Source organism: Berghia stephanieae, chromosome 9 (genome assembly GCF_034508935.2).
Source record: "Berghia stephanieae isolate SIO BIC M18660-M18661 chromosome 9, UCSD_Bste_1.3, whole genome shotgun sequence".
Lineage (NCBI taxonomy): Eukaryota > Metazoa > Mollusca > Gastropoda > Nudibranchia > Aeolidiidae > Berghia > Berghia stephanieae.
In genome coordinates, this window is record NC_088368.1 from 43,532,759 (window position 1) to 43,550,545 (window position 17,787).

General features: G+C 35.0%; 1 protein-coding gene across 3 annotated transcripts in view; it reads left to right on the top strand.

Annotated features, from left to right (window-relative positions):
• The window catches only part of LOC144980294 (eEF1A lysine and N-terminal methyltransferase-like), a 36,513-nt gene extending 19,311 nt beyond the window's left edge, over positions 1 to 17,202 (top strand). For all 3 annotated transcript variants that reach the window (XM_078927936.1, XM_078927938.1, XM_078927937.1), the window contains 6 exons: positions 5,727 to 5,907; positions 9,232 to 9,363; positions 10,362 to 10,438; positions 12,653 to 12,791; positions 14,491 to 14,619; positions 15,253 to 17,202. In XM_078927936.1, coding sequence (XP_078784062.1) covers positions 5,727 to 5,907; positions 9,232 to 9,363; positions 10,362 to 10,438; positions 12,653 to 12,791; positions 14,491 to 14,619; positions 15,253 to 15,530 — 936 coding nt within the window. In that variant the 3' untranslated portion in view covers positions 15,531 to 17,202. The remainder of the gene's footprint in view (positions 1 to 5,726; positions 5,908 to 9,231; positions 9,364 to 10,361; positions 10,439 to 12,652; positions 12,792 to 14,490; positions 14,620 to 15,252) is intronic.
• Positions 17,203 to 17,787: the final 585 nt, after the last annotated feature.

The window sequence follows — 17,787 nt, forward strand, 5'->3', positions numbered from 1 at the left end:
GATCATGTTTTGACTTTTACACATTCTGATCACAAGACATATGAAAAGTTCTAGCCAGCATGAAGAATAAAAAGTAAGGATTTTCTTTGTTTAGAACCAAGATGGCCGCCGTTGCCGGGCTGCGTGACATCAGACTACTGAATCCAGTTGCGCACCTTTTATAAATATCTATTGTTCTATTTTAATTTGTGCTTCCTTAAAAAGGACCATAGATAGTACTATTTCCTGCCCATCAATGTTTTTGTTTATTCATCTTAACAACGTCACTACCACATTTTCTCATTCGTATATAGTGTTTCATTCATCCTGTTTTGTTGATAAAGGGGAAACATGAAACGTCCATTTTATCTGTTTTCATATATTATTAAATTGAAGCTTACATATTTAATTTCACATTGTTATTTATCTCAAGACCATGGTATTCTATTTTTTTTCATAAAGATAAAGGTATATATTATTTGTTAAACAGCGACGCATACAGCTTGTTTTTATCTTGTAGATAAATAATAATAATGCTGAAAACTTATATAGCGCTATAACTCCGAGACACCAGACTCTAAGTGCTTAAATTACAAATTACTTTGGTTGACACATGCTCATTCACACACACAAGCACACACACACACACACAGACACACAACACACAATAGAAACCAGACAGACCTATCTTGCTTCTCATAACATCTACTAAAGACGAAACAGATATGTTTTAAGCGAACGTTTAAAAATAGACAAAGATTCTTTTTCACGAATGCTCTGTGGTAAGGCATTCCAAACAGAGGGTTCGAAATGAGAAAAAGATCTCATTCCAGCAGTTTTCTAAATTCGATGGACAACTAGTTTGGTGGAATCACTGGCCGAACGTAAGGGGCGGGGTTTTGAATATCTTTCAATTAGTTCCGAAATGTAAGAAGGGGCAGTACCTTCGAGACAACGATACACTAAAACACAAGCTTTGAATTTAGATCTTCTTGTATAAATTCCTCGTGTGTGATAAATGATCCTTCAGAGCCATTAGGCCTATGGTGCCAGAGTTTATCCAGGTTTCTATAGCATGAAATAGACAATAGCAATTGCTTGCTATCCTTTGGATAAGACGCTAGACTTTTTTCAAAGTACTTTCCACCAGATCTAGCAGAAGCAACTACCCAATCACTGGGGTCAGAAAAAAATCTTCGACTACACACAGGATTGATCTCAGTCCCTTTGCATGTAAAGCTCGTGCTCTACCAATTGAGCTAACAGGGTCTCTCAAGCATACATGTCGAATCTTACAAATTTTTCGTAATTTTACGAATTTTAGACAAATTTCATGGCCAAATATTAAATTTTATGGAAAATTACGAATTTTTAATTCTTAGTAATTAGTAATGCTTAATAATAATAATAATAATAATAATAATAATAATAATAATAATAATAATAATAATAATAATAATAATAATAATAATAATAATAATAAGAATAATAATAATGAAAAGAAGAAGAAGAACTACTACTACTACTACTACTACTACTACTACTACTACTACTACTACTACTACTACTACTACTACTACTACTACTACTACTACTACTACTAGTATACTACTACTACTACTATTACTATACTATAATAATGATAATAATAATATTGTGGTTGTTCGTACACAATTTCAGCAATTACGTATTTCCTTGTCAAATTACTAAAAATTGACATAAAAATTACTAAATTTGAAGTTTTCAATTTGGCATGTCTGCTCTAGTGATAGGCTTTTGACAAAAAGCTTTTTACGTCCTATTTTACACTTGTCCTATTTGAGCTAAATATGATTTTTTGGAAGTCATCCTATTTACACTGTCCTATTTGAGCCAAATATGATTTTTTGGAAGTCATCCTATTTACACTGTCCTATTTGAGCCAAATATGGTTTTTTGGAAGTCATCCCATTTATACTTGTCCTATTTGAGCCAAATATGATTTTTTAGAAGTCATCCTATTTACACTGTCTTATTTGAGCCAAATATGATTTTTTGGAAGTCATCCTATTTACACTGTCCCATTTGAGCCAAATATGATTTTTTGGAAGTCATCCTCTTTGCACTGTCCTATTTGAGCCAAATATGATTTTTTAGAAGTCATCCTATTTACACTGTCTTATTTGAGCCAAATATGATTGTTTGGAAGTCATCCTATTTACACTGTCCTATTTGAGCCAGAGGCAGAGATGGTGACATAATTGGACCACATGGACTCGGAGACAGAAATGAACGAGGAAACATCTGGGCAGATTGGTGTAGAACAAATAAATTAATGATTTCAAACACCTGGTTTCAACAACACCCAAGAAGAACCTGGACATGGCAATCACCAGGGGACAGAGCAAGGAACCAGATAGACTTTATAGCAGTATCATCAAGATTCAGAAATGGCATATTAAATTGCAAAACCTACCCAGGCGCCGATGTAGACAGTGACCATATCCCAGTTGTTTGTACAGTAAGGATAAAGTTTAAAGCTATTCAGAGAACAGCTGGTAGAATAAAGAGGGATTACAGGTTATGCAAAGACAATGGCATAAAAACAAAAATGAGAGAGAAATTTGAAAGTGCACTCATGATACAAAGCCAAAGTGAACCTGATAACGAAAAATGTGAAAAACAATTTGATATATTCCAAAAGTGTGTCAAAGCAAGTGCAGAAAAGCATTTACCAATAGCGCAAATAAACAGCAAAAAGGAATGGATGACAAATGAAATTCTAAACCTATTTGAAGAAAGACGAAAATGCAACAGAGGGTCTGCAGAATACCAAACATTGAACAACCACATTAAATCCAAATGCATCGAGGCACACGAGAACTATCTAGACTGGAAATGCTGCGAAATCGAAAGAGAATACAAACCCAACCCCCAACAAGCTCACCAAAGAATAAAAGAACTATCAGGGAAAAGGAAAAGCAAAGCAGCAGGAAGTTGTATCCAGAACAAACAAGGGGAACTGCTATTTGAAGAACAACATATAGAAAGCCGATGGGTAGAATACATAGCGAACTGTACAATGATCCAAATAGAAATGAACCACCACTGAAATTCAAAGAACCATTAAGCGGACCAAAAATCACCAAAAGTGAAATTGAACATGCCATGGAACGAATGAGGGATGGTAAAGCAACAGGCCCTGATGAAATATCTGTAGAGGTATTAAAAAGCCTAGGAGATCTAGCAATTGATGAACTTCACATATTATTCAACAATATATACAACACTGGGAAAATTCCAGAAGATCTCTGTAACTCTATTTTCATAGCAATACCAAAGAAAGCAGGTGCAGTCAGATGCGAAAATTTTAGAACTATAAGTTTAATAAGCCACATCAACAAAATACTGTTGCGTATAATTATCAACAGGCTAAGGAATAAGATTAACCCCGAAATCGCAGAAGAACAATATGGATTCCAACCTGACAGAGGGACAAGGAACGCAATATACCTCCTCCGTGTTTAAGTGAAAGAGCTATACAGGTTCAGACCCCACTATACCTCTGTTTTGTCGACTACAAAAAAGCTTTTGATAGAGTACGCCACGAAGAAATACTAAAACAACTGCACTCCATTGGCGATGATGAGAAAGACCTCAGACTCATGCAAACATTATACTACACGCAGCAGGCATCTATCAAAATCGGAAACTCTACAGGAAATTCCATTCCTATTAAGAAAGGAGTCCGTCAAGGGTGTGTTGCCTCACCAGATCTGTTTAATCTATACCAAGAAACAATCATGAGGGGCATAACTAATATGGAGGGAATAAAAGTAGGAGGTCACAACATAAATAATATAAGATACGCAGACGATACGGTACTCGTTGCAACATCAGAAATCCAACTTCAAAAGATTGTTGACAAAGTGGTAGTAGATAGGGAAGCCAAGGGAATGGAAGTGAATATCACCAAAACGGAATGCATGGTAATACAGAAAAACCCCAAAAACAACAACACCTGCAATATAACGATTCACGGCGAGCAACTTACCAACGTAGAAAGCTTTAAATACCTAGGTTCAATAGTAACAACAGATGGAAGATGTAACCGAGACATACGAGCAAGAATAACTCAAGCCAAACAGGCCTTCATGGACCTCGGAAACATTTTGAAAAACAAACAGATGTCGTTCGGGATTAGATCCCGAGTCTTGAAGTGCTACGTGTGGCCAATCTTGTTATACGGATGCGAAAGTTGGACTACAAATGCAGAAACACAAAAGAACATTGAAGCTTTTGAAATGTGGTGTTTGAGAAGGATGCAGAGAATATCGTATACTGCACACGAAACGAACGAAGAAGTGCTAAAACAAACATACCAACAAAGGAAACTAATGCCCTTAATAGCGGATCGACAACTATCCTTTTTCGGACACATAGTAAGGAAAGATAAGAATGAATACCTGGCAAGTTGTGGAAAAATACCTGGTAAACGCGCCCGGGGGAGACAAAGAAAAACACTCATAGACCAACTGAAGGGCTTCACCAACCTAACAATCCAAGAGCTGTTTGAAAAAGCAAGAGACAGGGAGGAATGGAGAGAGATAATTCATGCAGTATCCGAAGCCTGGACCAGGCATGGAACCTAGAAGAAGAAGAATTTGAGCCAAATATGATTTTTTGGAAGGCATCCTATTTACACTGTCCTATTTGATCCAAATATGACTTTTTGGAAGTCATCCTATTTACACTGTCCTATTTGAGCCAAATATGATCTTTTAGAAGTCATCCTATTTACACTGTCCTATTTGATCCAAATATGACTTTTTAGAAGTCATCCTAATATTAAACAATGTAATTATTTGTCAAAGAATATTATTTAAAGGTCTAAAAAGACTGCAGGTGTCATCCTGTACGTTAAATGCTTGTTGTCCACCTTTAGAGTCAAATTGTGTAAAACACTAAATAGCGTTAAAATAACTTGCATTATTCGTTGAATTTTTCTACATAAACTTTCTCGCTGTCTTTTAAATGGGAGTGCTGTACCTTTAAAATTCAAAACAGTTTCTTTTATTTTATTTGTTACAGTGAATAACAAAATCAGTCGGATGGTGTAAAAGTTTGAACTGAGATATTGTCAGGTTTACTTAGAAGGTCACTTTTTATCAAAAAATTAGTTCTTGTTATAAATGATTAAATCCACCCTTTTTGTACATCTTCGGGAAATATCAAAGCTTAATTTCACTTCTGAATTTTATTTTACAGCTATTCAAGTTGAAAATTGTGAAATTTGAGAAAAGTTGCTGGATACCCTTCCCATACATCTGACATTAACTTCATGAAAAATCACCCGATTTACTTCAAGTACAGATTAAAATGCGCTGGGGAGCATATTCTTTCAGAAAATGCAAACAAATGCAAATCCAAAATTTTCACCTTCCGACTGATTTTGTCATGCACTGACACATATGTGACCCTTCGTCTCAAAACGGTATTAAGTCGGGATGATTAAGATGCTGAAAACTGAATTTGTAGCCAGAAATATCAGACTTGCGTTGAGTTTATATGCTGTATTGAGGAGAATGAATATCATATTTTACAATGCTAAATTTCAATAATTCATATTTTTGACCAGTTCAGCTTTAATTTGACTTTTTAAGTATCTTGTTCATCCCGACTTAATACCGTTTTGAGACGTTGGGTCACATATATATCCTCTATATCTTATTAATTTTTTTCTTTTATTATTATTATTATTATTATAGACTCCATTTTTAACAATTGGAGAGGACATAGGTAAGAGAATGCCCGTGGCCAAGGGTCACAGCGACACCACAGGATCCTATTTAGTGGAGGATGTGGAACTCAATGGGGGTCAAGTTTTCAGGAGACTCGTCTTTATGTCCAATCAGAATGTCGTTCAGTCCGAGGCCAGGATGGTTGAGGGTGAGTTGTTGTTACCATTGTTTGATTTCTGTACTTTAGAGTTGGGGTTTTGACCATGGGTGCAAGAGTGCCGGCTACTGCCGGCCGATTGGATTACCGAAAAAAACGTCGCTGGCTTTTTGCGATTTGGATTTGATTGATTTTTTGTTTGTTTTGTTCTAAGACAGTCCATGAAAAGGAAGCACCAGACACCTATCATGGACTTCTTCACTAAAAAACCAAAACAAACATAAGCCTGTGTTATCCCCTGAGACTGTGATAGGACACTTTTTTAATTTTTTAGTTTATTTTTGTATATTTTAAAATTGTGCAACTTGTGACAAGAAACTTAACAAATTACCGCATTACAACCTTTGGATTAAACATACAACAATTGTGGACTAGTATTATGAAGACTAGATGCTGAGAACAAGACTTCAAATGATGAGGTAAGTCCTTGAATCTTGCAGGCTTTTTCAGATTATATGTCTGGTCATAAGTAGAATTGCAGGCTTTTTGAAGTCCAGTTGCTTTCACCCATGGGGTTCACAATGTTCCGTAGAGCTCATGTTAAATTTTTGCCAACGAGTACGGAATTAACCAGTAGATTTTTGACCAATCAAAACAAGGAATTTATATTATAATATAATTGGGGGTCCCGAAAGCTCATTTGGTAGAGTACTCACTTCACACATAAAGGAACTGAGATCGATCCCGGGTGCATTCGAAACTTTTTCGGACCCCCCCTGTCCACCCAGCACCCAACAGTGATTGGGTAGCTGGGTCTGTTCCAAGCATCAGTAACACACTTTATAGTCACCTGGAACAACTACAAAAGACGTCTAACTTCTACGTCATGGCACAAGACCGAAGGGCTGGAGCTCAGGTGGTCGCTGGTTCGGATAAGTAAGTAAGTAAGTAAGTAAGTAAGTAGCTGGGTCTGTAAGGTCTGGCAGAAAGTACTTTGCGATAGACTAGTGTCCTATCCAAAGGGTATGAAGAAATTGCCATGTCCGTTTCTCGCTATATAAACCGGGATAAACTCCGGCTCCATGGGCCGAATGGCTCTGAAGGACTAATTTATTTTATATTTTTAAAATTTTATTATATATATATAAAGATAAGAATGAATACCTGGCAAGTTGTGGAAAAATACCTGGTAAACGCGCCCGGGGGAGACAAAGAAAAACACTCATAGACCAACTGAAGGGCGTCACCAAGCTAACAATCCAAGAGCTGTTTGAAAAAGCAAGAGACAGGGAGGAATGGAGAGAGATAATTCATGCAGTATCCGAAGCCTGGACCAGGCATGGAACCTAGAAGAAGAAGATATATAAATATATATATATATATATATATATATATATATATATAATATATATATATATATATATATATATATATATATATATATATATATATATATATATATATATATATATATATATATATATTATTATAATTATTATATTATATTATATAATTATATTAAATATAATATTAATATTATAATTAATTAATTATTAATTAATAATATAATTATATTATATTATATTATTATTATATTAATATTATAATATTTTTTTTTATAATAGCTATAATTAGCTGAATTAATCAATTTATTTGAACAATGATAAGACTGAAGCTCATTTTTAAGAATACTGCTGAGTACTACAGGAAGATCAAAATTTGATCATTTTTGAGTGTCTGTCACTTTAAACGGATGAAGAATGAATTAAGGTCTTGTGGCTGCAAATCAGAGAAAGAATATATATAGAATAGGTAAGAAGATTTTGAAGTGACTTACTTTTGACTTATGCCTCTTGGCTCCTGGCGGAGCATAGGGCCTCAACGGCACTCTTCCATCTTCTTCTGCCCTTAACACAGACCTTTGCCTGGGTGGGGATCCTGACTTCCCATAGTGGGCAGGGAGGTACATACTGTGTCTTCTATCCCCTTATATCTGTTATCCAACATGCTTTCTATCTTTGTCTTGGAATGAGATTATTGGTTTTGTCCTGGCCCTGGCCGGAGTCCTTGCTGGGAGGGAAACAGTCAAATGCATAGTTATTGTTTTGGGAGATGATATTTTTTTCCTTGTAAATCATCTCTCTGTTATGCATTATTATATTTGTTATTTTTAATGTATAATGTAAGCATTTGAATGTGTTCCTCTTTGTTGGATTTTGTGCGTGTGTCCGGATGAGACTTATAGGTGATCTCAAACTAAATACATTGGTGGTATGCTCTTGGAATATACATCTGATCCCTATTTGTTCCCAGTTTCCCTATGTCTTACTTTCTCTTGGGTTCTTTAATTGTAATTCTAGAACTTTTTACTATCCCATTTTCTTCCTTTTTACTGGCGCTGAAATAACCTAAATGTGTTGCAAGCGCAGTAAAACCCTTAAAAACAAAAAACAAACAAACAGACCTTTGCCTCACTCCAGGTAAGATTGGAGATGCACAAATCTTGGTGAAGGCTTCTTCTCCTCCTAGTCTGTTTTGGACGACCCCGTTTCCTCTTTCCCTGTGGGTTCCATTCGAGAGCCTGTTTGGTTATACTGCAGGGCTCTTTCCGCAGGGTATGGCCAACCCATCGCCACTTTTTTCATCTGACCTGGATATCCATTTGCTCTTGTTTTGTTCTTCCCCAAAGGTCAGCATTTGGCACTTTGTCAAACCATTTCAACCTGAGGTTTTGACGAAGACAGCAAAATATTTTGAAATACTATGAAAACAGGGACTTGAAGTCTCTGTTCCAGTCGGTTGATCCGCTTACAATTTTAAAGTATCTGCAGGAATGTGAACTCCTGCAGAAAATTGTAAATCAATATTTTTAAACAACAAACATGTAACTATTATGATTTTATAAAAATTTTATCACAACAATACACGATTGAACAGCTGTGGCCCCTCAAGGCCGATAAAAATTGATAAAAGACAGAAACGGGCGCTTAAATGACCTAAATAGTGTCAAAAGCGCTCTTAAACACCTAAAAAACAAATCAAAACAGTCACATTAAACCAAATACTTCCGTTCTCAGTAATTTATATATCTAGATTACGGAATGTTTCATATTGTGGAATTGCCTAAAAACGTGAAGTACAAATGATACTGATGCTTGAAGTTGAAGTAAAAAAAATTTTAAAAAATGGGTAAATTATGAAATTGGATTAAAGCTGCAATTTAATTGACAGATACAAACGAAGTGTTATTGAGTCAGGAAATTCATTACAGAAGGAATTACAAGGGAAATTTGTTAGCCCCATTCTACAATCTTGTTATGTCAGATTGTGAGATTTTAATTTAAAAATTATTATTATTTTTTTAATTCTTTGCAGCCCGTCATATAAAAAGAAGGCGCAAGAAGCCCAGTGAGGGAATACCGACCAATCTGAAAGTAGACAAGGGTTACATGCCGTCAGACTATCTCATAGCTTTGCTCGGAGGATTTGCTTTCCTCCCATCTCTCGGTAAGTTCTTATTGGCAAACATTCTGGTGGGAAGCGCTTTGAGCACGTTTAGTTGATATCACACTATATAAAAGCTTTTTTTTTTTTTTAATTTAATTTTTTTTAAAAATTTTAAAAAATGTCTTATTTTTTTTTTCTTGTCTTTCTTCAAAAGTGTGGCTATGTGGTCTTGTGGTATGTGTCTGGGAGGTCGAGAGTTTGAGTCCCTCTGAGCAGTGCATAGTTGAGTCCTTGAAAAAGGCTCTTAACTCACATTCTCCCACTGTGCTCAGGTGTAAAATGATAGCTGGCCATTAACAGCATTGTCTGTGTGTGTGTATGTTTGGGGGGGGGGGGGGGATTATTGTAACCTGACAGACGTCATGTTTAATCCTTCAAGGGGAATAACTATAGCAATTACTTTGTTAAAGTGGTGGAAATGGACTATACAGATGTGAATATTTTTCGTTTTAACTGATAGTGATTGATGTCACCTTATTGTTATATGTAACATGTATGATTTTCTTCCTTCTCAATGTCTCCCTAGAGCTTTGATTATGCAAGATTGGTGGTATATAAATATTATTATTATTATTATTATTATTATTATTATTATTATTATTATTATTATTATTATTATATTATTGTTATTATTATTGATATTATTATTATTATTATTGATATTATTATTATTGTTATTATTATTATTATCATTATTACTATTATTATCATTATTATTATTATTTATTATATTATTATTATTATTATTATTATTATTATTATTATTATATTATTATTATTTATTATTATTATTATTATTATTATCATTATTACTATTATTATCATTATTACTATTATTATTATTATTATTATTATTATTATTATTATTATTATTATTATTATTATTATTATTATTATTATTATTATTATTATTATTATTGTTATTATTATTATTGTTATTATTAACATACAGCTCATAATCGCTTTTATTATATTTTATTATAATTTGTTTCAAACAGACGAGTCTGTGACTGGGGTCATCATTGGACTGGGTGGTGGTGGGTTGTCAAGTTTCCTTCATGGAGCTTTCCCCAAGGTGATAATATAATAATATATTCGTATTTGTCTTCTCATAATACCGAGTCTTCTTCTTCTTCTTCTTCTTCTTCTTCTTCTTCTTCTTCTTCTTCTTCTTCTTCTTCTTCTTCTTCTTCTTCTTCTTCTTCTTCTTCTTCTTCTTCTTCTTCTTCTTCTTCTTCTTCTTCTTCTTCTTCTTCTTCTTCTTCTTCTTCTTCTTCTTCTTCTTTCTTCTTCTTCTTCTTCTTCTTCTCTTCTTCTCTTCTTCTTCTTCTTCTTCTTCTTCTCTTCTTCTTCTTCTTCTTCTTCTTCTTCTTCTTCTTCTTCTTCTTCTTCTTCTTCTTCTTCTTCTTCTTCTTCTTCTTCTTCTTCTTCTTCTTCTTCTTCTTCTTCTTCTTCTTCTTCTTCTTCTTCTTCTTCTCTTCTTCTCTCTCCTCCTCCTCTCCTCTCTCCTCCTCCTCCTCCTCCTCATCCTCCTCCTCCTCCTCCTCCTCCTCCTCCTCCTCCTCCTCTTCTTATTCTCTTCTTCTTCTTCTTTCTTCTTCTTCTTCTTCTTCTTCTTCTTCTTCTTCTTCTTCTTCTTCTTCTTCTTCTCTTCTTCTTCTTCTTCTTCTTCTTCTTCTTCTTCTTCTTCTTCTTCTTCTTCTTCTTCTTCTTCTTCTTCTTCTTCTTCTTCTTCTTCTTCTTCTTCTTCTTCTTCTTCTTCTTCTTCTTCTTCTTCTTCTCTTCTTCTTCTTCTTCTTCTTCTTCTTCTTCTTCTTCTTCTCTTCTTCTTCTTCTTCTTCTTCTTCTTCTTCTTCTTCTTCTTCTTCTTCTTCTTCTTCTTCTTCTTCTTCTTCTTCTTCTTCTTCTTCTTCTTCTTCTTCTTCCTTCTCTCCTCTCTCCTCCTCTCTCCTCCTCCTCCTCCTCCTCCTCCTCCTCCTCCTCCTCCTCCTCCTCCTCCTCCTCTCCTCTCTTCTTCTTCTTCTTCTTCTTCTTCTTCTTCTTCTTCTTCTTCTCTTCTTTCTTCTTCTTCTCTTCTTCTTCTTCTTCTTCTTCTTCTTCTTCTCTCTTCTTCTTCTTCTTCTTCTTCTTCTTCTTCTTCTTCTTCTCTTCTTCTTCTTCTTCTTCTTCTTCTTCTTCTTCTTCTTCTTCTTCTTCTTCTTCTTCTTCTTCTTTCTTCTTCTTCTTCTTCTTCTTCTTCTTCTCTTCTTCTTCTCTTCTTCTTCTTCTTCTTCTTTCTTCTTCTTCTTCTTCTTCTTCTTCTTCTCTTCTTCTTCTTCTTCTTCTTCTTCTTCTTTCTTCTTCTTCTTCTTCTTCTTCTTCTTCTTCTTCTTCTTCTTCTTCTTCTTCTTCTTCTTCTTCTTCTTCTTCTTCTTCTCTTCTTCTTCTTCTCTTCTTCTTCTTCTTCTTCTTCTCTTCTTCTTCTTATTATTTTATTATTATTATTATTACTTTAACGAATACAATATATTGGGCAAGCACCATGAAAGATGATTTGAATTAAGGAATAGATAAAAGGAAACAAAAAAAAATGCGAAACAGCATTTGGACAAATATTATAATTGCGGTTATATTTTGTAGGTTTGATGGAAAATGATTTGCAACCAATCTATCTTCCATTTGATTTTTCTTTTATTTTGAAGACAGACAAACTAAATTATGCTTATTGTTTTAGCAATGCAAAATATAAAACACTCTAAATGCAGATTCCCTATGAATCAGGAATTTAGATATTTACAACTCTTAGCAATTAACCGATAGATAACCACGCCTCTCGGACAATCGTCATCATGTAAACAATGGCAGTGATTGGTAGACACAGAAAACTACACAGGTTTTACTATCGATGGTATGTGTTAAGTAAAATACCCACTGTTTTACAGCTTGATCAGTAGAATCAGCACAGAAAACTATGTGTAAACTAAACGTTTTTAATATGATCGAGAAAACCATGTGATAACTAGTCACCCATTTGTCAATATAAAAACAATAACAACGATCAGATAGAGGTCGAATTCGTTCATGTTATTGTTTATAAACGACCAACTATGTCCGAGCATGTGTGAAGGTGTGTCACAAATTCCATGTTTTGATTGGTGAAAAATCTACTGGTTAATTGCTGTTTTCCGTTTGTGTTTTTTTGTATACAATCCAAAAGGTTTTTGTCTTATTCTATCAAAGATAAATGTAAAAAAAAAAATGCCTGCAATTTTGGTGTTCAATTTAAAAACACGAATTCTCTTCATTTCAGATGGTGATAAATTCTGTAGAATTAGACCCGACTGTGGTGGACATTGCCAGGAACTGGTTTGCTTTGGAAGAAGACAATGAACGTCTCAGAGTCCATTTAGCAGATGGAATCAAATACATACGAGATATACATGGCTCTGGTGAGATTGAATTCCTCTGAAACCTGTCAGGCATTAGAAAAAGAAAGAGATTGAATTCCTCTGAAACCTGTCAGGCATTAGAAAAAGAAAGAGATTGAATTCCTCTGAAACCTGTCAGACATTAGAAAAAGAAAGAGATTGAATTCCTCTGAAACCTGTCAGATATTAGAAAAAGAAAGAGATTGAATTCCTCTGAAACCTGTCAGACATTAGAAAAAGAAAGAGATTGAATTCCTCTGAAACCTGTCAGACATTAGAAAAAGAAAGAGATTGAATTCCTCTGAAACCTGTCAGGCATTAGAAAAAGAAAGAGATTGAATTCCTCTGAAACCTGTCAGGCATTAGAAAAAGAAAACAAAAAATTTGCCAGAGAGAGTATTAAACCCCCCCCCCCCCCCCCCCCAAAAAAAAAAAAAAAAAAAAAAACTAGAGCTTTTATATAGCGCAATAAAGACTAAATGTGTTCAAAGCGCTTTACAAAGTCTCCCTGACCCTCAGCAACATGTAACATGAAGAACGGGACATGACGCATGTTAGGCGATATTACAATTTTTCCGACAGAGACAATGCTGTTGACGGCCAGGTACTCATTTTACACCTGAGTATGGTGCGAGAATATGAGTAAAGAGTCTTTTCTAAGGACTCAACTATGCACCGAGCGAGGCTCGAACCCAGGGCCTTCCGATCCGAAAGCGAGTGTCATACCACAAGACTACATAGCCGCACAAAATATAGGGAGTGAATGTGACTCGTATAATAGATACAACACATATACTACCCTTATTCTACTCTCCATTTTATTGGCTCATTTCGGGACCTCTAGTCAAAAGATTTGCCCTTATAATCAAAATCAACATTTTCAACATGCCCAGCGTTAAGACATATTGCAAAATATCTGCCATCTTAAGGAAAAAGACTGTATGTTTACTTGGAAAAGACTGTATATTTATATATATATTAGTTTTACATCCTTTCATTACCTAACATTTTATTGTTTTATTGAATGTGTTGTGTTGCAAGTGTGTTTATGCGGTACGTGTGGATGTAGATGAGTGTGTGTGGTATTGGCGTGTTTGAGGCAGTGGGTGTGGGAGAGGGTGGTTGTTGGTGTGTATTTTTCTCTTTCGATATGACAATTTTATTTGTAATGCACCCAGAGCCTCCAACCAGGGGGATAGGTTGCACAATATAAATGTGCATTATTATTATTCAGTGCTGATGGTTTTCCTCGGATCCGCGGAAATCCGCGATTTTTGTGTCAGAGAAGTAATTTCCTCCTTTGAAAAAAGACATTTTCCTCAATCAAATTTTGTCTTTGAGAGAGTTCATGTGTCGTGGAACAAATTGGTGCAGATTCCCCACTATCCAGAAGATAGCTAGAGTAGTTTATCATCTCAGTGGCTCTAAAAGTGGGGGATAGTGAAGTAAACATGCGTCGTAAAAAAAAAACATTCATAATTTTCCTCCTTTTTCCCTTTTTGTCACCATCAGCACTGATTATTATTATTATTATTATTATTATTATTATTATTATTATTATTATTATTATTATTATTATTATTATTACTATTATTATTATTATTATTATTATTATTATTATTATTATTATTATTATTATTATTATTATTATTATTATTATTATTATTATTATTATTATTATTATTATTATTATTTATCTTTTGCCCCTGAATTCTCGCAGGTTCGAAAGTAGATTTTGTGGTAGTAGACGCTGATAGCAAAGACAACTCCACAGGCCTCGTGTGTCCCGCTCCTCCCTTTGTGGAGCCTGCCTTCCTTCATTCTGTGCGTTCTGTGCTATCTGATCATGGTAAGTTCTTGTATCGACTGGATCTTACAAATGAAAACTTCACAAAGCTTAAGATTTATGTTGATGTAACTACACCGTCTTACATTTTATTGTTGTTCATGATTGCGACTGGATCTTACAAATGAAAACTGTTATTATATGTTGATATACTACTCCGTCTTATATTTTATTCTTGTTTACGATTGCGTTTATGAAACAGGAAGTCAATGAATACTAATGCATTGGAAGATAAGCTGCGTGCTCCATGTTGTTGGGAACGTGAAAAAATAATTAAGTTATCAGTCAACTTGAATTAATTGCCAGACCTGTCTGAATATGTGGCGATATGGTCTCGTAGGTATTGGATTGGAAGGTCTACGGTTCAAATCCCACTCGCATAGTTTGTTTAGTCCATAGAAAAGACCTTTTCAGGTTCTCTCACTGTACTCAGATGTAAAATGAGTACCTGGTTGTTAAGATCACTGTCTCTGTTGGAAAAAAATGGTAATATCACCTAACAGGCATCTTATCTTTATCTAACATGTTGAATGTTGCTGTAGGCTAAAAACCCCTTGTAAAGTACTTTGAGCATGGTAAGTGGATTTTGCACGACAAAAAAATGCTCAAGTTTTTACTATTTTCTTCCCATGACAGGTGTTTTGATTCTGAATCTCGCAAGCAGAGATGAATGTTTGAAAAGCCAGATACTGGAACTCATCCGGGACAATTTTTCAAGCTGCGCAACTCTACAGCTCCAAGAAGACATCAACTGCATCGTAATCGCATCCAAACTGTCATCATCCCATCCCGATTTAGACATGGAGAGACTGAGACACGTGTTTACAGTCATGGATAAAAAAATAAAATCTACGTGGAAGACGACAAATGTGGAATTAGCCGAAATGATGGAAGAATTGACATTTTGCGATTAAGCTTTGATTGTTTTGGGGGGTTATATTTATGGTTTTGTCTTGAACGATCTTTATGAAACAAAATTAAAACTAATTTGCTGGAAAATTTGAAAATTCTTTGAAAGAGAGGGTGTGCATACCTGCCAACCTTTCCGCTTTTGGCAGAATAATTCCTATTTTCACTCTTTCTTTCTGCTATTTCGCCATCCGTCTCTATAATTCCGATTTTCAAAAATGATGATGATATGTTGTTTTTTATTTTTTTAATGATCGCCAAAGGGAGCTAAGTAGGAAAATTTATTGCACTCCTCCCCCCACCCCCACTTATCTTTTCCCCATTCCATTACCTAACACATCTGATAATGCTGTAGGTCAATTTGATGGCGGAATTATACATTGGTGACAAATTCCTATTTTTTGGTCTCAAATTCCTATTTTATGACATTCTGATTCCACTTTTGGAATGTGAAGGGCTGGGTGGGGATCCTGACCTCCCATAGTGGGCAGGGAGGTACATGCTGTGTCTTTTATCCCCCATACCCGTTTCCCAATTGTTACCTGTCATTGTCTTGGAATGAGATTAATTAGTTTTGTCCTAATCCTTGGCTGGGAGGGAAACCGTCGAATGTATGGTTATAGTTTTGGGAGATGATATTCTTTTCCTTGTAAATCATCTCTCTGTTATTCATTGTATTATGTTTAGTTTACATATTATATTATATGATTGGTAAACATTTGAGTGTATTCCTCCTAGTTGGGACCTGTGCTTGTGTCTGGATGAGACTTTTAGGTGATCTCAAACTAAGTACTTTGACGGTGTGCTCTTGGAATCTACATCTGATCCCTATTTGTTCCCAGTTCCCCTATGTCTTACTTTTTCTTGGGTGCTTTAATTGTAATTCTATAACTTTTTACTATACCATTTTCTTCCTTTTTACTGGCGCTGATATAACCTAAATGTGTTGCAAGCGCTGTAAAACCCTTAAAAACAAACAAAAACAAACAAACATAATTCCGGCAACGAATCATAGGAAATGCCAATGTGTCCACAACGATTGGATTATTTACCTAAAGTATCAGCATGTTGTAGTTACAGTATGGGGTAACTTAGTAATTTTCATGGAGATTTATATTTTCTTTTACTTTTACAGGGCTGGTAACTTTGTAGGATTTTAATAATTTTTGACTGTCTCTTGCAAAAAAAATTAGTGCTGCCAACTTTGACCCCTGATCATACTTTCAATGGCCACAAATAAAGTTGATGAAATAATTTAAAATTTATGCCCTTCCGCCATGACATCATAAGATATCGTCGCCGAGGCATTCCATGAAGGAATAAAGATAGATAATCCATCAAACAAGATGTCTGATGTCAACAGGAATCACCCATGTTGTCCAAGTGAGCAAATTGAGGGTTAACAATCTTGCCCAAGGAAAAAAAACGAAAGCGCCTGAAGCAGGGCTCGAACCTGAGACCTTCCGGGTCACAGTACAATGTCTTAACCACTCGGCCACTTCATCCTCTGATGAAATAAGGTAAGGGAAAAGGAAAAGTGATTCAAGGATTTTGATCAACCGGTAATAAACGGTATATAGTTTTTAAAGAATTCCTCAAGTAACATCGCTGTAAGCCATACCAAACATATGATGTAATTTAATGATTTCATTCATGTACATAAAATTTTGAACTTGCCTTTGAGTTTTGCTATTATTTCTTTAAACTAACATTTTTTTTTTTTTTAATAATAAATTTTTTTTAAAAACAACTTTAAAAAATCCAGAAAAATTTGCATTATCCATGTTTTTGAGAGATGATATTTTTTTTTCTTGTAGATCATCTCTCTGTTATGTAATACAGTGCAGAGCGGAGATATTGACATGACATCGAAGTCCCGTTTTTTTTTCACTGTATAACATTAGTAAATAAAGATTGCTTGTATCAACATAAATTTTACCACAAGACAGTCACATCGGCTTTGCAAACCCTTGATACTGGCAATAATTTGCATGAAGAAATTAGAATACAATTTATATACAGTCAATATAACCTGCAGTGAAGTAAAACACAAGAGCCACATAATGAAAATGCAAAGATGGTGCAGCTATGTGGTCTAGTGGTATGACACTCCCTTTCGGATCGGAAAGTCCTGGGTTCGAGCCTTGCTCAGCGCATAATTGAGTCCTTGGAGAAGGCTCTTTACTCACATTCTCTCACCGTATTCAGGTGTAAAATCAGTACCTGGCCATTATCTCTGTCCGAAAAAAAATTGTAATATCA